Consider the following 23742-nt stretch of genomic DNA (forward strand, 5'->3'; position numbering starts at 1 on the left):
TGAAAAAGAGTTGGACGCTAAATTGATTGAGCCACCCAGGCACCCTGACAATTTTCTGGATCAATTTTATTATTTTCTTTATGGGGATAATTGTATCTGTTTTACGGGGGGATTACAGTATTATGTAGTAGAATATGTAAATCACTTCACTTGAACCTAGTTGGGAATTCTAATTCAATTTTTTTAAATTCAGGTTTTTTAGGGGGGTTCTCTCTTATATGGATACATCAGCAATGCATTCTGATAATGATACTATAAAGAAAAACACATTTACATAGTAATCTGGTATTAAAATTAGATGGCATAACTACCAATTTCTATTTTGCTGCCCATGTTTGTCTTTAAGTAGAGAAAAGGTTTCAGGGCATCTGGCTGGCTCAGTAGAGTATGTGACTCTTGATTTTGGGATTATAAATTCTAACCCTACGTTGGGGGTAGGGATTACAAAAGGGGGGGGATGGTTTCTTTTTCTTTTTTTAATTTTTATTTATTTATGATAGTCACAGAGAGAGAGAGAGAGAGAGAGGCAGAGACACAGGCAGAGGGAGAAGCAGGCTCCATGCACCGGGAGCCCGACGTGGGATTCGATCCCGGGTCTCCAGGATTGCGCCCTGGGCCAAAGGCAGGCGCTAAAACACTGTGCCACCCAGGGATCCCTAGGTTAATGTTGCACCAAGTCTGTAAAAAGGGGGTCAAGCACATAATTTTTCTTTATTATTCTGGATTCTAGAATTCTAGTTCTAGAATCTATAAACTACTGTTTATTCTAAACTTCAAGAAAGACAAGTCTAGAGTGGTGCTTTGGTGCAAGTGCTTGCCTTCCCTATACATTCACTTCTTTTAAAAAACATTTATTGAATATAAGAAATATATGTGGAAAAAAAAAAGAAATATATGTGGAGATGAATATAACAAATTTTTGCCTTTGAAGAACTAAAAAATCTAATTGTGTTTAACTGCACACAACATATAAGGCAGGATGAGGTAAGTGCTTAGTAGAAAGACATGATAAAAGCAGATGAGAGGAGTCTTGAACCAAGTTTGGAATGACAAGGCCAAATGAGAGTTAAATGTTCTTCTCATTCTTCTAATTTATCCCTCTCTAGAGTACACATTATTGCCAATTTCTGTCATAATCATAATTCTCAGGGTCCATCCTCTTTATAATTTTTTAAAGATTTTATTTATTCATTACAGACAGGGAGAGAGAGGGAGGGCGGGCACAGGCAGAGGGAGAAGCAGGCTCCACACAGGGAGCCTGATGTGGGACTTGATCCTGGGATTTCAGCATCACACCCTGGGCCTAAGGCAGGCATCAAACTGCTGAGCCACCCAGGGATCCCCTAGAATTTTTAATTTCATATAAGAACTCAGTATTCTGCAGTCTCTTCAATTAACTTTATAGGTCCTATCATTTTCTTGCTAAGTCATTAACATCATTTCTAGCTGTCATTTTTTCCCCTCCCATCTCTCTGCTGTGATGGTGTGTTCTTTTTTTCCACATGTTGTAAATATAAAAAAATTTGGTGAAGCTTTTTTGTAAACCTCACATAAGTTTTTCCTGGTTTGAGAGAAACCTGGCTGATAGTTAATTATTCTGTTTACTCCTTTTGGTAATCATATATGCATGTATCTTACACACACACATAAAGATATATATGATCTTTAGTAGTGTCATTGTATGTATTTGTATTCAGTTTTGACTATGGATCAACTCCATATATGCTGTGAACCTTAGTATGTACCAGGCACTGTATGAAGTACTAAGTTACATAAGACAGGTCCCTGTCTCGAAGGAGCTCAGTCTAGCTTCTCTTTTACTAAAACTGTCAGTACTTAGAAAACATAAATTAGCAGTTCTCAATTACTTTCTGGAATTTGGAAATATTTATTGAGTGCTTGCTTGCTATATATTAAGAAATCCACGAATATATGATAATATAGCAATGTACATAACTGTTAAGTTTCCCCAACTCTTTTCTAGACATATTTACTGTTATTTCCCACTCCTGAAAAGCATTTAATCTTAATTTATGTATTAGTAAATTTCTGTATCCTTTATATATGTGTCCACATGTTTGCGTCAGTCCTACATGAAACATCCTCAAGATGCCTTATGGTAACTGCCACCAATTACAATATTAAACAAGTAAACATCACAAAATTAAACTTTAAAAACATACGCAAAAAAAAAAATAAAAAATAAAAATGTACGCATAAATCTAGTTCCCAAATTCATTTAGATTTTCATCTGTTCAGTTTTTGCAGAGGAGCAAAACTTTTTTAGTTGTATTCTTTCTTTTTCAAAACTTAATGTTATAATCATAAATGTTTCTGTATTTCTGGAATCATGACTTTCAATAGCTTACCTCCCCTTATATTGGTATGACATAATCTAGTCTCCAAATATTTAATATGAAGTTTTCAAACTTTCATACTACAGAGTGCAACTACAAATGGGACTGCTGAATTAAAGGTAGGAACTTTAATGAGTGTTATCACTTGTATTTACATTAAAATAAATGGCAAAAAAAAAAAAAAAATGGCATTTATTGGGATCCGAGCAATCCTGTTTGCTATTTACGAGCTGTAAGTAGAAGGCAAATGATCCTTTGTGTTTTTTTTTTTCCCCCACAAATGCAATAGTATCAACAGTAGCACACTTTGGAAAGCCAGTTGCTTTTTGCAAACTTTGATACAAATGTAAGGTAGCATTAACACCGCAGATTCGCAGATTGGAGGTCTTGAGCAAGGCTTACCGGGAAATCCTCAAACACTGCTTCTTCCCCCACCTTTTTAGAGTAAAACACTGACATTCTTTCGCCGACTGCTTGGCTTAGGTCTGATTTTTCGTTCAGAACCACCCAGGGAGTGGGTGACTGAGCTTCCGCAGAAGCTCTCCCAAAAGCGGCACTGGGGGCTGGGCGGGCCGAGCCCCTGCCCGCTGTGGTGGTCCCGGGGTCTGCAGCTGGGGTGGCGCTCGCCTCGGTGTGCAGGCTGCAGAGCCAGTCTGCCGCAACCTTCGAGGCCCGGTCTCGGCCCGGTCTCGGCCCGGTCTCGGCCAGGACGCCCCGCCGACTGCAGCTGGGGAACCTGGACTCCGGCCGGGCGCTAGCCGCTCCCCGCCCCCGGGCCCCGCGGGGAGCGGGCGGGGGCGGGGGCGGGGGCGGGGGGAGGGGGGAGTTCTGCGCAGGCGCGGCAGTCGTGCGACATCCGTCACTTACGGCTGAAGCGGTTTGTGCTGGGAGTTGGTGGCGCGGTGCAGGGCTCTTAAGAACGAGCGGCTTGGGCGCGGGTAATCAGCTCCCTCTCCCCTCTTTCCCACCTCTTCTAGGTTCTTGGGACCACCGCGGAGCTTCCGGACCTGATGCGGGCGCCCTGTCTTGGACTGTCCCACCTTGCTCTGCTGCTCCGGGTGCTCCCGCGCCCAGGTGGGGGTGAGGGGCGGGGTCGGGGGCTGGGCTGGACTCCATCCTGGCATCTTCGTGTGGAAATCTCCCGGGTAACTCACGGTTCTTCTTGTTTTCCAAGACTGGTTTCCGGGGATTGTGACTTGCAGGGTCCGCCATGGAGCCAGAGCAGATGCTGGAGGGGCAGACGCAGGTACCAGGAGGCCCTGGCTTCGGGGGGGCGGTGTGCAGCGAGGAGGGGTGGCTCACGTCTCAGTGACCTGTGTTTTGTTTCCTAGGTTGCAGAAAACCCTCACTCTGAGTACGGTCTCACAGACAATGTGGAGGTAATTTCGCCCACTTCTTATGCCGCATCTGAACGTCTCTTATGAGCTGGAGCAAACTTGGGATCCTTTTTTTTTTTTTTTTTTTAATTAAAAAAATTTTTTTTACTAGGTTGCTTTGCACAAGGCAGAACTTTATCAACATGAACTAAATAGTATCAAATCATGGGTAGCTTGTTTTATTAGCAGTAGTAATACCTCGTGCCATGCAGACGTTCACATTAGTTTTGAGTCAAGAGGTTGAACTTCTGAAAGTGATATAAAGAAACAAACATGCGTTACTAATGGAGACTGGCCAATCGTTTGGCTTGGTGGGTATTAATGAATCTGTTGGAACATTGCTTTGGAAAAAAAAAAAGCACGTTTAAAATTACACCCATTGTCTTTGTAGCAGAATAGTGTGCTCATGGAGTTAACATGTAATAAATGTTGATTTCTCTGCTGTTCAGTAGAAGATGCGATGCCGTTGGAAGCTATAACACATAATAGACCTTGGTTTTTGTCTTAGTGAAGTCTGATTTCAAAGACTACCTGTGAAAAACATACAAAAGAAGATAGACTTTCTTAGAGCTTTTTCATAGAAGTGCTAGGAGGTGGTTGTTCAAAAGTAGAGGTTATTTTGTAAATGAATGAGTAAATGCCAGGACAAAAGAATTAGCCAAAGCTGGGTAGGATTGGTTAGGAAAATAGAGGCTTCCGGGAGATGTGTGCGTTTTATTGGGAGCGGGTGGGGAAGGAGACATTGCCAGTGATTAAGTTTGGATAAATGCACATAACTATTTCCAAGCTGCTAATATTTCTTTGTTTGTGCTGTGTACCAGACACACTGCTAAGTAATTTACATGTATCTTTAGTCCTATAAAGCTCAGGGAAGTTGAATACCTTGTGCAAAGTCACCAGGAAGTATAGTGGAGGGCTGTGTGTTAAACGTAGGCAGGTTGACGTTTTTGAGGTAGTTAAATTGTCTTGGCAGTCTTGATCAGCTACTAGAGTTCCCTGGTATGTGGAATAACCACTCTGCCTTACAAAATTGCTAGGAATGTTTCTGGGTTTGATATCAGTATATTAAGAAAAACACTTATCTATTTTCATAATGTAACCTTTAATTGAACCTGAAGATATTTTACACCACTTTGTATTTCATTTACAAACTTCTTTATAGACATCAGGAGTCTTTTCTTTCTTTTCCTTTCTTCTTTTCTTTTCTTTTTTTCAGCAGTCTTTTCTTGATGATGTTTGTATATGAAGGCAGAGTCATGATAGAGAAGAGCAGTGATTCCCAAAGGCTTTCTCTCAGGTTCTCAGACCAATTTCCGTGGTAGTGAGAAAAAAAAATGAGAGTAGAGGGAGTGTTTGATACACTCTTTGGTGATTGGTCTTCTGCTTCTATAGTTTCATTTTAAGATTTTATTTATTGATGACAGAGAGAGAGAGAGAGAGAGAGGCAGAGACACAGGCAGAGGGAGAAGCAGGCTCCATGCAGGGAGCCTGACGTGGGACTTGATCCTGGGTCTCCAGGATCACACCCTGGGCTGAAGGCAGCACCAAACCTTTGAGTCACCGTAGCTGCCCTGCTTCCATAGTTTTAAAATGCTCATTCCTTTAATGTATTAATGTGGTAGTAAAATAATAATTATGTTTGTTTGTAAGATTTTACTTGGCAAAACAGAGTTGACATCCCTATGTTAGTCCTTTTGTTCATAGTGTAAATTTTAATTTGTTGTGGTATTTGAGAGTCTGGAAATCAATACTGGATAGTTGCTGCTACTTTTTCTCTTACTCTATTTCTGCCTTTAATGGCTTATAAGTTATAATTTCTTTTTAGGTGCTTGTTTTATAGTTTATACATGCAAGTTTGACTTCACAATTTACCTTCAAGTGGCATTATTTCTTTTTGTGTAGAGTATAAGAACCTTACTTGTAACAAGGGCTCTTGGGTGCCTCAGTCAGACTCTTGGTTTCAGTGTAGATCCCCCATTGCTTGGGTTGTGAGATCCAGCACCTCATCAGGCTCCTAGTTCAGCAGGAGGTCTGCTTGAAAGATTTTCTTCCTCTGCCCTTTCCCCAGCTCGGTCCCTCTCTCAAAATAAATAAATAAATCTTAAAACAAACAAACAACAGTATTGTCCCATTTTCTGTCAACTGACCTTTGGACTGTTGTTATGTTTTACTTCTATGTATAAGTCCTGTAATTCATTTTTTTTTCTTTTTCTTTCTTTCTCTCTCTTCTTTTTTTTTCTCTTTTTTTTTTTAAGATTTTATTTATTTATTCATGAGAGACACACAGAGAGAGAGGCAGAGACACAAGGCAGAGGGAGAAGCAGGCTTCATACAGGGAGCCTGAAGTGGGACTTCATTCCAGGTCTCCAGGATCACGCCCTGGGCCAAAGGGAGTACTAAACCGCTGAGCCACATGGGCTGCTGCATTATATTTTCCTTAAAAATTTAATTATCTTTATTTTATTTTATTTTTAAAAATATTTTATTTATTTATTCATGAGCGACAGAGAGAGAGAATGGCAGAGACACAGGCCCAGGGAGAAGCAGGCTCCATGCAGGGAGTCCGACATGGGACTTGATCCCGGGACTCCAGGATCACGCCCCGGGTTTAAGGCGGTGCTAAACCGCTGAGCCACCCGGGCTGCCCAGTTAATTATCTTTAAAGAGATTTTTCTGAATATCTGAAAAGTCATTATTTTGTCTTTTTTTTTTTTTTTTTTTTTGGTCTTTATTCCTGAGATATTTTTGCTGGTATAGATTTGTTCCACTGTCTTTTTGGCTGACATCATTTCTGATAGGAAATATGCAATCACTTCTGTCTTTGCGTCTCCATATTTAATGTCTCTTCTTTTGGTGCTTTTACGATTTTATTACAGGTTTTTTTTTTTTTTTTTTTTTTTTAAGATCTGTTTATTTATTCATGAGAGACACAGACTGAGAGAGAGGCAGAGACATAGGCAGAGAGAGAAGCAGGCTCCTTGCAGGGAGCCCAATACAGGACCGGATCCAAGATCCCAGGATCCCATCCTGAGCTGAAGGCAGGTGTCCAACTGCTGAGCAACCCAGGCGTCCCTTATTTCAGGTTTTATTTTTTATTTTTTTTATTTTTTTATTTTTTTTAATACGTATATTTCAGGTTTTAAATAATTTGATTATGATGTGTCTTTGTGTAGGTTTTTTTTTTTAATTATGCAGCTTGTGCTTAGGATTCATCGAGTTTCTTGAATCTGTGGATTTAGAGTTTTCGTGAAATTAGGAAAATTTCAGCTTTTATTTCTTCAAGTATTTTTAAGTACTCTGTAAGCTTAATTATGTTTTCCTCTCTTGAAGATGTGGAAGATGTTATAAGAAATGGTTTACAGCACTGCCTATTTTATTATCTGTATCATTTCTGGGTCTGTTTCTGTGGATTAAAATATTTCCTCATTAGGGGTAGTATATACCTGCTTCTTTGCCTGTGTAGTGACTTTTTATCAGAGGCTGGGCATTGTGCATTTTACCTTGTTGGATACTGGCTATTTTTGTATTCCTTCAAACATTCTTGAGCTTCCTTCTAGGACTCAGTTAAGTTACTAAGAAACAATTTGATCCTTTCCAGGTTTGCTTTAAACTCTGTTAGGGCCACACTAGCCTTTAATTTAGGGCTAATATCCTCCTCTTTCATCTCCCCTGGAGCTCCATGTAGTACAGTTTTCCAATTTTGGGTCACAGGAACATGAACTATTCTTGGCCTCATGTGAGCTCCAGGGATTGTGTCTCTTCATTCCAGGTGCCCTGGGTAGTTATCCTGTATGCATGCACGATAAGTATTCACCTAAAGACTGCAAGGCAATCTCTTTAATTTCTTTCTGAATATACCTTTCTTCTTCATGCACTCTTCAATACTCTGTCCTACAAATTCTTTTTTTTTTTTTTTTTAATTTATTTATGATAGTCACACAAAGAGAGAGACAGAGAGAGGCAGAGACACAGGCAGAGGGAGAAGCAGGCTCCATGCACCGGGAGCCTGACGTGGGATTCGATCCCGGGTCTCCAGGATCGCGCCCTGGGCCAAAGGCAGGCGCCAAACCGCTGCGCCACCCAGGGATCCCTGTCCTACAAATTCTAGTTGTCTTATTTCCCTGAAGTTTTAAGTCTGTCTTCTCAGCTCAAGGAGACTGCTGGGCTCTGCTTTGGTTCTCTGCATTGCATCCTATAAATTTTCTAGGCAGGAGGCGGTAACCTGGGATAATCCTAGTGCTCACCTTATTTTTTCCTCATATTTGTGATCAATGTTATACACCCTTAACACCTTTTACCTTTTAGGGAGGTGGTAATTTGGATGTATATATTTTTAGATTAATTCAGGATTTGGGCTTAACTAAAATTAAGCATGGCTGTTGGCACATAGTGGATATTCATTAAATGTTTGGAAGAAAAAAATAAGAATATTTAGTCAAGGGATTTATTATTACATCTACAGGAATTGTTTAGGCATTGTTGATTCTTATTGAAGGCATTGAAATGTCATGTAACCGACTAGTTTTTGTCCTCCATGTGAATTATCTGTTGAAGTTTACCAAGGAACAATAAATTCTTAATCCATGAGCAAACAGATAGCTATTTTACACATTAATTAAGCACAGAAGATTATTGTCTCTTATGTTTCAAAATAAGATGAAAAAATCATGAGCAAAATTAGAATAGTTGGCTGACATAGTTGTGGGAAGTGTCTTTGGAAATCATGGTGTATATATATCGTAGGTATATGATTAAAGTTTTTGTTTTTTACCACTTTTTACAAAATAAAATTGTCTAAAAAATTAAGTCTAGAAAATGTTATTTTGTTGTTGACTCATTTATATCCAGTGTGAGTATAATTAAAACAAAAGTTCATTTTTAATTTTTATTTATTTTAATTTTTTTATTTTTTAAAGATTTTATTTATTCATAGAGACACAGAGAGAGAGAGGCAGAGACACAGGCAGAGGGAGAAGCAGGCTCCATGCAGGGAGCCCGACGCGGGACTCAATCCCGGGTCTCCAGGATCACACCCCAGGTTGCAGGCGGCGCTAAACCGCTGCGCCACTGGGGCTGCCCAAAAGTTCATTTTTTAAAAATGATTTTATTTTTAGTAATCTTTACACCCAATGTGGGGCCCAAACATACAACCCAAAGATCAAGAGTTGCATGCTCCACTAACTGAGCCAGTATGGCACCCCAATATTTCATTTATTTTTAAAAAAATTTTTAAAAAAGATTTTATTTATTTATTCATCAGAGACACGGGGGGGTGGGGGGAGGCAGAGACACAGGCAGAGGGAGAAGCAGGATCCATGCAGAGAGCCTGATGTGGGACTGGATCCTGGGTCTCCAGGATCAGGCCCTGGGCTGAAGGCAGCGCTAACCGCTGAGCAACTTGGGCTGCCCCCAAAATTACATTTAAATGAAAGTGTTCTTAATAGTGTTTTGCCTTTTAGGTAGCCACTTATTTCTAATTTTCTAAAATGTTTGATTTGTAAAAGAATGAAAAGTTTTTCAATAAAGTAGTTTTTGATGCTCTGGATGTCAGATGAATCTACATGAAAGACCTAAAATTTGAAGGTTCTTAGGAGTAGAAAGTATGTCATTGTTTCTTAAACATCATTTAAATACCATATTAATGATCTTTTCTGTATTAGTAATTCTACCATTTTTTGGCTGTCATTCGATTAATATTTTTTTATTCTATTCACTTTAAAAAATCATGAATGCAAAAAAAAAATCATGAATGCATTTCTGTAAAAAAGAAACAAATGGAAAGGCATTCTCAATTTGATAGAGGCTAACCATAAAAATAAAAACAGTGAATACAAAATGGTAGTAAATTTTAGCTATATTCTATTGCCTTTGGAAAGCTCTGAGCCTGAAGCCTGCTGTCTCTGTTAAGAGACTTTAGCAAGTGTTACAGAAGTGTTACAGACCTATTAAGTACCTAAGTGAGACTTTGTCCTTGATACGTCTGTGATGAAAGAATTGAAACAGGTCTAGCTTTCTTACTGTGCTTCAGTGCTACTTAGTGTCAGACTTTTTTGAAGCATAGTGTAAGAAGGTATTCTTATGAAAAAAGCAGTAGCACTTGTATTTACTCCTCAACAGGCAGAAGGAAAGGGAGAAAAGGATCTGGAGATACTGGGGTATATGGGCTGACTCGGTCCATAGGGCATGCAATAGTTGATCTTGGGCTCATGAGTTTAAGCCCTATGTTGGGTGTGGAGCCTACTTAATTTAAAAAACTAAGTAAAAGAATGAGATCCTATGGTGCCTTCAGAGAGAAAAGGTTTAAATGGAATTTGGGGATGGGTCTGGTTTTTATTTTGGCAGAAAGATTTGCTATTCAATATCAGCTTTTCTAGTCATTGATTCTCTTAGTGTCATATTATCATTAATTTTTGTTTAGCATTCAAAATAATCCAGTTATTTGTAATATACATGCATGTTTTTTGAATCCACTAGAGGATAGTAGACAATGAGAAGATTAATGCAGAAAAGTCATCAAAACAGAAAGTGGATCTCCAGTCTTTGCCAACTCGTGCCTACCTGGATCAGACAGTTGTGCCTATTTTATTACAGGGCCTTGCTGTGCTTGCAAAAGAAAGGTAAGACAATAGTATCTGTAAATGGAGTTATCAGAGAAAAAATAAAGACTTCTCTAATTGAAATATTGTTATCATTAGTTATGCTGAGTTATTTTTAAAATATAGGGAATTTATAGATATTAGAGTTTTAAAAAAAATAAGTCAGCCATAACTGAATTCAGATACTTTCATTTATCTGTACTAGTCTTGGATCATATGTATATTTATAAAGCTTTCTAGTCATGGTGTACATGTAATTTTATATGTCTTTTTTACTTTATAACAGAAAACTTTTTCTATATCTCTGCATAGCCTTTGTGATTATAATTTAAATTATAACAATACTGCAATTAATTTAGCCATTTTTTCATTGTTGAACACTTAGGTCCAATTTCCTTTGTTAATATAGGTTAGGCAATTTATATGTTTTCATGTCTCTTTTGCTTTTGTTAAATTACTTAAAAAGATTTTATTTATTTATTTGAGAGTGTGCCTATGTGAGGTGGGGGAGAGGGAGAGGGAGAGGCAGCCTCCCCGCTGAGCAGGGTGCTAACTTGGGACTTGATCTCAGGACCCTGGGATAAGGACTTGAACTGAAGGCAGATGCTTAATCGAATGAGCTATCCAGGCACCCTTGCTTAATTATGTTCTTGTGATACTTTTCCAAGAGTTAATTGGCTAGTTTGAGGAACGACTGTTGTTATGTAGTATATGATACATAAAATCATTTTTTCTGTCTAGAAGTTTATCCTTAAAGTTCTACTATCATAGCCTCAACAGCATGAGTGTTGCTATAAACTTTTCTTGCAAAGTTTTTTTTTTTTTTTAAGATTTTATTTATTTATTTGAGAGTGAGTGAGAGAGAATGAGAGAAGGAGCAGGGGGTGGGGAGAGGAAGAAGCAGACGTCCCGCTGAGCAGAGAGCCTCAGGTAGGGCTCAATCCCTGGATTCCAGGATCATAACCTGAGCTGAAGGCAGATGCTTAACTGACTGAGCCACCCAAGCGCCGCACTTGCCAAGCGGTTTTGATTTATATTTCTTTGTTAGCAACATTACAGTTTTTTTCTTTACATGTTTTTTCCTATTAATTCTACCTAAATTCTTTTTGTGTAAGCAAATCCAATAAGAAAAATGTTTTCTTAAATTATATGTATAAAATAGGGTTTGTTTATGACTGCAAGATAGATCTTGGCTCTAATACTGTCAATTAAAGTATGGGCATCTTTTATATATATATATTTTTGTTCTTTATCTGCAGAAAGCCAGTATATGAGAAATTCTAAATATTACTTTAAATGCTAGAAGGAAAAATTTGAAGAAGTTTTTAGGTAACATGCTGTTAGTAAATATACTTTTTAAGTAAGGAATTCTGGCAAAATTATTCATGAAATTATATATAGTATGTGAAAAATTATATATAGTATGTGAAAAATTGTTTATGTCTAGGCAGTTCAAAAGACCTTACAAATTTAAGGGAATGTTTTGAGATCATTGTAAATTAATTCTAAATATGCCTTTTCATAGTAGGATTTTATTTTATTTTATTTTATTTTATTTTATTTTATTTTATTTTATTTTATTTTATTTTATTTTTTTTTGTTTTGTTTTTTTTTCATAGTAGGATTTTAAATAGCTGATTCCTCCAGCTTTTCATCTTTTGACTTGTTTTCTCAGCAAGAATAATTCATGGAAAAGTGATAAATATAAAATACATCTTTTGTTGACATTTTTTCCTAGTTTTATTGAGAAATAATTGACCTATATCACTGTATAAGCCTAAATGATATAGCATAGCATTTGATCTACATATATTGTGAAACGATACCATATCCATCATCTCACATAGATGCAATAAAAAGGAAAAAAAATAAAAAGAAATTTTCCTTTTGATGAGAACTCTTAGGCACTCCTGTCAACAAGTTTGCTATTATCACACAGCAGTGTTAGCTGTGGTCATTGTGTCGTATGTCATAGCCCTGGTGCTTATTCATCTTGTAACTGGAAGTGTGTGCCCTTCGATCACTTTTAATTCCCTTTCTTCCACCTCTGAATTTTAAAATATGTTTATGTTCTTAGTTGCTCTGTGTTGTAGCAGTATTAGAATTATTATTGATTTAAGTATTTGAAGTAAAATAGAGGTACATTTTTAGAATGAAACATACCAGAACTAACTTGTCCAAGTGACTATTGAATCCTTTGATTAATTTTTCAGGAGTTCATCCATTTGTCTCAATGATGCTACAGCCATTTTCTTATATTGTTTTTGTACTCTTATTGAAGGTTAATACCTGTGGAGAAAATTGTGCATATTGTAGGTGTATGGTTTGATGAATTTTCAGAACCCAAACATATCCACATAACTTGTGCTCAGATCCAGAAACTGAATACTGTCAGAATTCTCCCTTGTGACCTCTTTAAGTCATTATCCCCCCTGGGTAATCATCATCCCATTGTCAAAAATTACATTTTTGAAACTTGTGTTTTTAGAGTTGTATTTATAATCAGATGTAAGCCATACAAAACTTTCAGTCTCTTTTAACTATATTGTTGATTAACTTGCTTGCCTATTTCACTTACTGTATTTACTACAAATGGCCTTTGAGTGTAAAATGAAAATTAAACTGAAAAAGATGTATTTCCATTATGGAACAATACATTTAAATTAATACACTTAGAATATACATTTCTAAATTATGGATTTCTTTTCCCTTACAGACCACCAAATCCCATTGAATTTCTAGCATCATATCTTTTAAAAAACAAGGCACAGTTTGAAGATCGAAACTGACTTAATTGGGAAGAACAGAAAAATTTGGTTTCTACTGTAGATTTACATGATTAAGAGGCAGCTTTAATTGCCATGATTCTCCCCCCCCCCCCCTTTTTTGGAAATATAAGAACCTTCAGGACAACAGAACTTATTTCCGGAATTGCAGAAGAAAACATATTTCCCTTATTTTGATTTAATCACCATACTTATTTAATGAGTGTATTCTGTGCAATTTTTTTCTCAGATTGTCTTTAACTTTGTTTTTAAAATAACCTTCAAAATAAACCGTTAAAGCGTCATTATTTGAAAGTAGTTTTTATTCTATATGGCAAATATTTATATGGCTCAGTTATTTTCATGAATTCCTTCTTTCTTGGGTCTTAGAGTACTGCAGGATGAAAATACACCAGAGTCGAGTTTAACATAAAATAAAAAAATCTCTGCCAGCTTTTCTCAGCGTTGTCCCTGGACCTCTTGGAGGGTGGGATCTTTGCATCTTCAGTTTTTAATATCAGAGGTAACTAATTCACAGTGAAGTTGTAGTACTGTTATAAGCATTGTGGAGGGTGTACAATATCCTTCATTGCCAGAACACTTGGTGGTAATAATGTAATAGTAGCTTTCTTTTATTGCAATTCTATATGTCAAACATAATTACCATTTTACTTAAATTATCTTTAATACAGCAACTCTACAAAGTAGATATTGTTATTCCCATTTTGCAGATGAGGAAACATTTGGAGGGGTTTAAATGACTTGCTCAAGATCACATTGCTGGTAAGTGCTTGAATGGCATTCAAACCCAGTCCTACCAATGTGTTGCTGATAGTTAAGTGAGAAGTGCTTGTGCAAGTTCACATCATTGCTTATTTGGCAATAAAAAACACCAACCAGTCCTTTTTTGGGGTCTGCTCATTTTGTCCTGTATGAAAAAATTAAGATAACTCATGATCTCAGATAAAAGAGAACTGTCTGAAGAAAGCCAGGTAGGAAGAATATTCATTAAGAGAAGCAGTTCTTAGTGGGGAATGGCTTCGCCCTCTCACCCCAAAGGACTTTTGGCCGTGTCTAGAAACATTTTGGTTGTCACAACTGAAGTAAGGTGGAGTTCTACTGGCATCTAGTGGGTAATGATCAGGAATACTGCTAAATATCTTAAAATACACAGGGCAACCTGCATGCCCCACCCATCCCCAAGAATTATCTGCCACAAAATATCAATTAGTGTTAAGATCGAGAAACCCTGCATAGAGGGGAAACCTGGCTGGCTCAGTTTGTGTCATACAGTGCTCGATCTCAGGTCATGAGTTCAAGCCCCACATTGGGCCTAGAGTTTACTTACAGGAAAGAAAGAAAAGAAGACCCAGTTTTGGAGGAATGTTAAAGATGTGTGTCCAAGCTAAACACGTGAAGGTAGTTGAGATATAAAATATGCTGATGAGGTATGTCTTACAGTTCACTTTAACACAGGAAAAAGCTTATTTCAGTAGGAGTGACTCTAGTGGGGAGGAGACATGGTTTTGATTTAAAATTGCAGATCTGTACAATTTGCATAAGAAAAGCCTGTAGCAATTGAGATCTCTTGCTTATATAGTAGTTTCCATAAATACTAATTCCATCAGATGCATTTTGGTTATTTGGCTAACTTCTACATAATCTGCCCAATTTTTTGGTGATATTTTAACATTTTATTAAGTGCTAATTGGGTAATTTTTTATTAAAACATCAATAGTTTTATCATCTTAATGGCAGTTCTTCATCTGTGATTCACATCAGAGCCACTTGGGGAACTTTTCATATATATTTCATATATAAATAGCCCCTGAGAGCCTGATTAAATTGTGATAGAACCTGGCTTCTGAATTTGCCTCTTTGAGGCATTCTGATATACACCTCTGGTTAACCACCAGTTAGAAGTAATGCAGTACTCTGCCTATGCTCCATAACTTCTAGTGTTGTATTGAATTATCTTTGACTTGGGGCTTAAATTACTCAATCTTGAAATTGATACTTTTTTTTTTTTTAATTTTTTTAAAGATTTTATTTATTTATTCATGAGAGACACAGAGAGAGAGAGAGAGAGAGAGGCAGAGACACAGGCAGAGGGAGAAGCAGGCTCCATGCACCGGGAGCCCGACGTGGGAATCGATCCCGGGTCTCCAGGATCGCGCCCTGGGCCAAAGGCAGGCGCCAAACCGCTGCGCCACCCAGGGATCCCGAAATTGATACTTTTTAAAGTAACAGCTGAGAATAGGCATATCTTTTGCTGCAATGCACATGCTACTAAACAGTACTTAACATGTGCTAGGCACCATGCTAAATACATGAATTGTTATATAATCCTCAAAATCCTGTGAGGTAGGTTAAATTTTAATACCTCATTTTTAATTAATTAATTAATTAATTAATTTTTAAATATTTTGTTTATTTATTCGTTAGAGACACAGGGAAAGAGAGAGAGGCAGAGACACAGGTAGAGGGAGAAGCAGGCTCCATGCAGGGAGCCCGACGTGGGGCTCGATCCCTGGTCTCCAGGATCACACCCTGGGCTGAAGGCTGGCAGCGCTAAACCGCTGAGCCACCCAGGCTGCCCAATACCTCATTTTTAGATGAGCAAAGTGAAATTTTGTTGACTTGTACAAGGTTATAGAGGAAAGTAAATTTGAGGCAGGGATTCAAACCCAGCTTAATGCTAAATTACTTTCCCTTAATGCTATATTACCCTCTGCTCTAATGCTCTCAGGTATGTTTATAGTTTTTCCTTGGGGTAAAATCAGTCTGCCCATGTGTGTGCAGTAGAAGCCCTTTTATCCAGTTGGTAGGTGAAAAAGTGAGTCATGGTGGGGAATCCTAAATGACACTGAACAGATATTTTTTTTAAGCTTAAAAATGTTAATCTATATTAACTTGGTAATATTTTCATTTCAATCTTTTATCTGGGTATGGGTTCTCTGATTGGAATTCTATATCATTTTTCTCCCTTAAATCACTCCTATGATGTATGGTCTGCATATTTCAGTATCAGGTTTTTTGAAAGTAGAGAACGCTCTTTTTTTAGACATTTAAGAAGTAATTTGTAGAATCCTATGCTTGTTTCATGTTTTTTTTCTCCAGCCTTCAGTCATCTTACCTGCCTCTAATTTGACAGTTTTTACATAGTCTTTCCAAAGCATTCTACCTAATTTTTGTACACCTTTTGCATTATGTGTCTGTATTTCATTGGTTTATGTAATGTTTAATTAAATTATGTAATGGTAGTATCTAGTACAACTGGCATAAGTAAGGTGGAGAACACTATTGACCCTTGTTAGGTATGCACACAAACCTGAGAGGAGACCGCAATCATGTGAGAGTTTCCTAAAAAGTGTAATCTACAAGCTTATAGAGTTCAACTTTATTTTACGATGGGAACGGAGAGCATCACTTACTCCACTAAGCCGGTGGACTGAAAACCAGTTAAGCACATTTCCCTGTACTTTGATGAGGTATTTTACAAACCATGCCTACCCTTCGAATACTTAATGGATAGGTTATGGTTCAGTAAACAAATACAGAAATAGAATGGGAAGTCCTATATGTTATAGAATGAATTCTTGAATTACGTTGGTAGGTAGGTTAGTGGGAAGACCATAGAGCAAATTAGGCATAGATTCATAGAGGAAATAGAGACCTTGAGTTGAGAAAAAGAAAAATGGTTTGGATAGAATGATGACATTGTCTATTTAATTCTGGTCTTGTGGGAAGAATATTGAACCTTTGCTTAAATCTCATTTAGGAGAAGGCATGTCGGATTTTTAGAATTGATAACTTCCTGTTAGAAACTTGATAGAATGGTTGTAGGGATAGCATAATAATATAGCCAGATATTTTTCTGGACTGGATTCCAAAAAGGCATTAACAAATTGGAGGCCTGATACTTATCATCAAACTGTAGAAATGAGGGACAAAGGTGAAAGCTGTAAATGGCTATCACTGAGAATCTATTTATTTAAAAATCTCTACATTTAAATTAGGAAAGTAGGAAAGTAATATAGTGGAAAATAGGTCACCAGATATAAAAGGGCCAGGCAGTAATGAATACGAATTTTGTTTTAAAAAAAGTTAAAATCTTTTAACTCTGTTATTTCATTTCTGGGAATTCTAAATAATATTAACAATAAGTTTGAAAAAAGTTTTATAAAATTTATTTCAAAAAATTGGAAATGAACAAATTTTCATCTTAGTAAGAATCACTAAATACATACTTAGTGACTATTCAGTGTCAGGTACATAGTTAAGTATTTAATAAATATTACTTATCAAGTTTGGTTTCTAATGGAAGGGCAAACCTGACTGACTCTAGATTATAGTACTAGTTTGTAAATTTTTTTTTTTTTTTTTTTTTTTTTTACTGAATTATAGTTGACACACAATGTTACATTAGTTTCAGGTTTACAACACAGTGATTCAGCATATGCTATGCTCACAAGTGTAGCTACTGTCTGTTACTGTACAATGCTATACAATACCATTGACTATTCCCAGTGCTGTACGTCTTATCCCCAGAACTCAACTCATTCCCTAAGTCTGCACCTCCCACTCTCCACCAATTTTTGGTCATTTCCCTTCTCCCCTCTGGCAACCACTAGTTCGTTCTCTGTGTTTATGGGTCTGTTTTTGCTTTTTTGTTTATTCATTTGTTTTTTAGATTCTACATCTAAGTGAAATCATAATGGCATTTGTCTTAGAGTACCATTTTAACTGATATCAAAAGAGCATCTTTATGCTAAACTTCTCAAGTTTAATTTGTTCAGAACTCTGGTTTTATTCTACAATATTTTTTGGATATGGGGCTTTTAGTAATTAGTGGACTTCTTAAGCTGTCTGCTATGGATAGCATTTTATAAAAATGGTCAATTTAATATTGCCATGTAGGTTCCAAAAATCAAGCCTAAAGATGTAAGTATTTTGTGTGTGTAGGTACTATATGTATATGGCACAAAATTCCAAAGATACTCAAAAGTTTAAATCTTTTGTCCATCCTTGCACTTCTGCCACCTAAACATATTGTTACCAATTTATTGTGTTTCCTTCTAGGAGTATTCTGTGTATAATCAAGTGTATGAGGATACTTATAAGTATTCTGTTTTACACAAATGGTAGGATACTTTACACACTGTTCTGCAATTTGCTTTTTCCTCCCCCCACCCAGCTCTCCATACAGTATACAGCACCACCTTAGTCTTTTTAATGGGTGTGTATGTATGAATATATCCTAATGTAAGAAGTCTCATATTGATGGATATTGTGGCTGTGCTAGTTGTTTGCTAATACAGACTGATGCAGTGAATATAGGACATGCTTTTTTTTTTTTTTAAGATTTTATTTATTTATTCATGAGAGACAGAGAGAGAGAGGCAGAGACACAGGCAGAGAGAGAAGCAGGCGCCCTGCAGAGAGCCCGATGCAGGACTTGATCCCGGGTCTTCAGGATCACACCCTGGGCTGAAGGCAGACACTTAACCTCTGAGCCACCCAGGCGTCCCAAGGACATGCTTTTTTAGAACATATGTTGGGTTATTGATGTTGGGTTCTGGGACTAGTGGTGCCCTATTTATTATTATTCTACTTTATAAGAACTCTCTATTAGTGAGGACTTCCTCCCTGCCTTTGCTATGACTGATGTTTATGGAGTGTCAAACCCAAATCCCTAGTAGATATAACGGAAATTGTTAATAATAACATGGAAATTGTACAGTATTGCCAAACAGACTTCTTCTGGGATGTGAAATGAGTATTTTGCATTATGTGGATCTCCATTAATTTAGGGGAGGTAAGTGAATAGTTTCAACAAATTCCTTTAAAGAGTCTCTCCTTGAATAAGGTAGCTAAAGAAAGATGGAAAGAAGGAATCATGATGGGATATATTGAGAGCATTATCGAGATAATGGAAGATCTTTTAACCTTTTACTTCTCTTGGCATTGTGGTCTTTGCTTAACTGGACCAGTAAGAAAACTCCTTTGGGGGAAAGAAGCCTCCAACAGAGCATTTTCCTATGGAGGATGCTTAAATTTAAATTAGGTTACTAGTTTGGAATGAATCCTGAGATTGTTCCTTGGAGTAGAGGATAATGATAAAAAGAAACAAAGAACAGCTGATAAATTGTTTTCAGAATACTTTCATTTTACTTCATGATTCTCACTGCAAGCCTGTGAGTTAGATATTGCTGTTTGCATTTGACAGATGAGAACGCCGAGATTTAAAAGGCTATGTTAGTAGATGCCATGATCAGTCTGAAATACCAAGCTTTCTTAGTTCATCGTATCCAGTGTCCCCTTCCCTCCTTTTCTGGGGCCATAGAAACAGAATCAGGAATCATTGACTTTGTGAGCTATTACTGCTTATCAGTGCCATGCCAATCATATCAGCAGTTTTCCTTTTCTTGAAGTTTATGATGAAAAGTTTACCAATTTACCATGTCATCATTTACCACTGAATTTTGGTACTCCGTGAAGAGTACCATGGAATTAGAGCTGCCCCTCATCTTTTTGGGACATCCCTTTGGCACTACTTGGCACATCCTTTTTTTTTTTTTTTTTTTTTTGCTGTGTAGTATGTTAACATTTGGGCAGGTTAGTGGTTAGAGGGTTAGAAATGGGGTAAAGAAATTCCTATCAGTGGAGATTTTTTCGTCTAATAATTGTGTAGAAAAAGGTGTGAAAGTCAGAAATGTTCCAATAATTGACCAGACTTTTAGGCCTGGGATGTCACACAAGATCCTTGGGCCTTAAAGCTGAAAAAGTGGGAGGAGGGGTGGGAATAGGAGAGTAAATTAAAACAAAACTGTATTATGACATTAGGGAAACTTGAATATTATGCAGCCAGTTATCCGGTTTGAACTCTACCAATGATCTGTTCAGTATGAAATTCAGATTCTTTCACTGAAGACGTGCAAGTTTTTCTTAACTCTCTTCCCGGTTTTGGAATGATCTGCTTCATAACAACGCTACCTTGGTCTAAGATATCCTACTTCTCTGTGATTCTTTAATAGTTTTAGAGGAATTCTTTGTTCCTGACTCTTACGTGAAATACTGGGATTTATAAGAGGAGGGGTTGTAAATAATGTTTGTTGTATGCAATACTCTGTCAGGCTCTACATTTTATTAACTGATAATCCCAGGGATCCTCCTTGAATATACTATCCCCTTTTCATAGAAGGGGATAACTGAGGCTAGCCTAGCTATTTTCACACTTGAATCTAATTAGGGAGTGAAGACCTGCACCTACATCCGTATACAATGAAACAAGATAAATGTTTACAGTGTCAAAGCCACGATTAGGTGTAAGAGTGGCCGCGGGAAGCAAAAGCTAGCGTTTGAGGGGACCCCTGCCCTCACACTGCCATGTGCCTGTTCCTATACAGGAACTTCCTGAACGAGGCCACAGGCTCGCATCCCCGGGAGTGGAACCTCGGGGGTGTGAATCCACTCAGCATTCGCGTGTGTGACGAGGCGGGGGAGGACGAGCAGGACGAGCAGGACGAGCAGGACCGTCCCCGCGGAAAGCCGCGGCGGCGGCGGCGGCGGCGAGCCCCGGGTGCTCGTCGTTTACGGAAGTTGGCTGGGGGAGGGGGCTCGCCCTGCGGCTGCGCCCCGCTCCCCCCCGCCCCCCCGCTCCCCGCCCCCCAGCCTCTGCTGCCGCTAAACCCCGGAGCGCGGAGCGTGCACGCTGCGATCCCTCGGCGGCCCGGCCGCGGCTGCTGGGCATGCTCAGTGGGCAGGACCCGTTGGAGCGGCGAGTAAGGAAGCGCTGGCTCCTCCGCGGGTCTGCCGTCCCCGCTCGGGCCCCGGCCCTGGGCTTCCGTGCGCGCGGAGCCGCAGCCGCAGCCGCCGCCGCCTCCCCCTCCCCGCGGGGCCTGTCCGGCTTCCGCCGTTAACCTCGCGGCGCGGCCGGAGGAGGAGCGGGGCGGGGCGGGGCCCGCGGGCCGGCGGGCGGGAGGGCCCAGCCGGGGTGGGGGTGGGGGCGGGGGCGGGGTGGGTGCGGGGAGTCCCGCGGGGGTGGGGGTGGGGGTGGGGGAGGGGGAGGGGAGGGGGCGGGCGCGGAGTCACGGGGGTGGGGTCAGCGGCGCCGGCTCGGGGAGGCCGGCGGGGAGGGGGCCGTGGGGGCGGCTCGGCGGAACCAGCCGCGGCCGGGGAGCGGCGGCGAGGCCGGGGGCCGGGGCCAGGGCTTTCCGGGCTTCGGTGAGGCCGCCGCGGGCCCCATCTTCCGGCGCTCGCCGGAGCTCGTGCCGATTGTTGCTGCCGCCGCCACCGCCCCGGCTGCCATCTCGTCCTCCTGGGCCGCCGCCGCCGCCGCCGCCTCCTGGGCCGGGCCGATCCCCTCCCCGCCGCCGCCTCCTCCTGGGCTGGGCCCGCGGTGTCTCGTCCCCTCGCGGAGCCGCTCCTGCCGCCGCCGCCGCCGCCTCCTCATTCATCCTCGTGCACCATAGGCGGCACAGGCACCAAGATGTCCAACCGAGTGGTCTGCCGGGAAGCCAGCCACGCCGGGAGCTGGTACACAGCCTCAGGTAGGGCCCCAGGCCGGCCCCGCGTGCGGAGGGAGCGCCCCCCCCCCCCGGGGCATCCCGCGGGGCGGCCGGCTCGCCGCCGAGTGTGGGGCGGACGGCGCGCGCCCTCCCGGGGCCGGGCTGGATGGAGGCTGGAGGCCGGGACCCGAGCCCGCCCCGGCCCCGGCCCTGGCCCCGGCCCCCGCCTCCGCCCCGGCCCCGGCCCCGGCCCCGGGAGGACGGCGCGCCCGGCGCGGGGGAGGCAGGCAGGACCGGCGGCGGGGCGTCCCCGTCTCCCCTCCAAGGTGCCCGGCTGCCTGCACGGGAGCGCGGGCTCCGGGCTGGACGCGGGGTCCCCGCCTGCGAGGTCGCCTAGGAGGCGGGAGGCCCTTCTCTGGGACTCGCGGAGCCCGTCTGTGGGGGTAGGGTAGGAGGGCGGCCAGGCAGCGCTTGGGGCGGGTGGCCTCCCAGCTCTTTTGTCCGTGTTTTCATTGTTACTGTCACTCGCGAAAGGGGCAGCCGGAGATGGCATCGGCGCGCCGGCCTCCCCCCGCGGCCGCGCCAGCAGCAGCCCGGCCGCCCGCCCGCCCGCCCGAGCCGAGCGGAGCCGCAGCCCCAGCCCCAGCCCCAGCCGCAGCCCCAGCCCCAGCCCCAGCCCCAGCCCCAGCCCCAGCCCCAGCCCCAGCCCGAGCCCCAGCCGCAGCCGCAGCCGCAGCCCCAGCCCCAGCCCCAGCCCAGCCCCAGCCCCAGCCCCAGCCTGCGAGCGGGGCCCGGGTCTCCGCCGCCCCGGCGCGCCGTCAACGCCGCCTACAAACACTCTGGAGCTCTTTTATGTAAGAAAGCCCAGGGACGTTCCCTTTAATACACAGTTGGGTTAGGGCCACTGTTTTTCCTGGGATTACTTTCAGGGGTCATATTTCTGGTGAGTTAACAAAGAAAGTTCCACCGAGATTCCCCATGGTGTTCCGTGGTCTGGTACCGGCTTACGGGTAACCGGACCCAACTTCTCGTGCGGATCTCGCATTCACGCTTTCCCTCTTGCACCGAGTCGGGTTGGGGTAGGGACGTGGCTGGTGAGGCGACAAAGATCTGGAAGAAAATTCCTTTCTCTGAGTTGCTGCTACTCGGGGCTCGGAAACACATGCACTTTCCCGACTCACTGGAGATTGGCGGTGTTAAGACACAAAAGAATCCTAATGCTTGGATTCGCAAAGCCTAACAGGTAGCCGGCTGTAGTTTTGTACCGAGCAAATGACATTTGGCTTTGCCTTCGTGGCCCTGGCGTACTTCACGGACACTTAATCAGTTCCCACAGCCTGAGAATGTCAGTTGAGCTTTCCTTGGTGGACACACATGGGGATGTGTCCGAGACTCTGTCCTACTAGCCGGTGGCAGAACGGGAATGGAGAAACGGGAGTCCCTGGCTCCTGGGGTTGTCCCCCATTAAGTGCATTGCTAATATTCAATTTATCAGTGCCTAAATGGGCTTTTCTGGGTTGTAAGTCACTAAGCTGCTTTCTTCAGTGTGTTCTGAAGGGTTAGAAAGTCTCAGTTTTCACTTTCATGGCCATCTTCTGATGTATTTCTTTTGGTTTTGTTTTCTGTATCTTTCTATAAGTGTTTTAGACTTTTTGACGTAGTTTGCCTTGACATTTGGGCAAATAATTCTGGAGGAATTTTTATAGATTCTTGAATATTCTTTGGGTAGTAAAATAAGGTATATCTCACACTTTGGACTTGAAACGACTTCTTCAGTAATCTCAAATATAAGAAGAATCCTTTAATCTAGCCCCAAACATTCTCTGATTATAGCTACTTATCAGTAGTGAGTGAACACAAACTATTTTCTTCTTTTTTTGGGTATAAGTGTAATTTTATTTTATCTTTTTACAGTGTTATATTAGTTTCAGGTGTGTACAGTATAAAGATTCAACGATTCCTAAACTGAACTATTTTCTCAAACATTTGAAATGCAATCTAATTTCCTTAAATTCTCAGTAGTCAGTAATGCCACTTTGATAATGTGAATGTCATAGAGAACCTTTTTAAAAAATTTCAGAGCATGTGTGGCGTGTGTGTGTGTGTGTGTGTGTGTGTCTATATGTATGTGTGATTTT

At 41.0% G+C, this 23742-nt stretch overlaps 2 protein-coding genes across 5 annotated transcripts in view; both read left to right on the forward strand.

Annotated features, from left to right (window-relative positions):
* Positions 1-887: 887 nt before the first annotated feature.
* On the forward strand, positions 888-13399 carry DPY30 (dpy-30 histone methyltransferase complex regulatory subunit). Of its 4 annotated transcripts, none has more exons than XM_077843688.1 (6): positions 888-984; positions 3335-3431; positions 3532-3603; positions 3689-3736; positions 10208-10350; positions 13046-13399. In XM_077843688.1, the coding sequence occupies exons 3-6, from the start codon at positions 3568-3570 to the stop codon at positions 13116-13118; spliced, it is 300 nt and encodes a 99-aa protein (XP_077699814.1). In that variant the 5' UTR covers positions 888-984; positions 3335-3431; positions 3532-3567; the 3' UTR covers positions 13119-13399. The 4 variants fall into 4 exon arrangements, with proteins under 4 accessions (XP_077699814.1, XP_077699813.1, XP_077699815.1 ...); XM_077843689.1 differs by lacking the exon at positions 888-984 and adding an exon at positions 3217-3234; XM_077843687.1 differs by lacking the exons at positions 888-984; positions 3335-3431 and adding an exon at positions 3193-3295.
* A 7462-nt stretch (positions 13400-20861) lies between these two features.
* The window catches only part of MEMO1 (mediator of cell motility 1), a 121504-nt gene continuing 118623 nt past the window's right edge, over positions 20862-23742 (forward strand). Inside the window, exons 1-2 of the mRNA XM_077843685.1 lie at positions 20862-20878; positions 21569-21646. Of these exons, the coding sequence (XP_077699811.1) occupies positions 21586-21646 (61 nt within the window). The 5' untranslated portion in view covers positions 20862-20878; positions 21569-21585. The remainder of the gene's footprint in view (positions 20879-21568; positions 21647-23742) is intronic.

Source organism: Canis aureus, chromosome 12 (genome assembly GCF_053574225.1).
Source record: "Canis aureus isolate CA01 chromosome 12, VMU_Caureus_v.1.0, whole genome shotgun sequence".
Classification (NCBI taxonomy): domain Eukaryota; kingdom Metazoa; phylum Chordata; class Mammalia; order Carnivora; family Canidae; genus Canis; species Canis aureus.

Excerpts from the sequence above, each read along its gene's own strand:
- DPY30 (XM_077843688.1), top strand. The coding sequence starts at position 3,568 with ATGGAGCCAGAGCAGATGCTGGAGGGGCAGACGCAG. Across the intron at positions 3,737-10,207 it reads GTCTCACAGACAATGTGGAG|AGGATAGTAGACAATGAGAA; the intron begins GTAATTTCGCCC and ends TGAATCCACTAG. Across the intron at positions 10,351-13,045 it reads GCTGTGCTTGCAAAAGAAAG|ACCACCAAATCCCATTGAAT; the intron begins GTAAGACAATAG and ends TTTCCCTTACAG.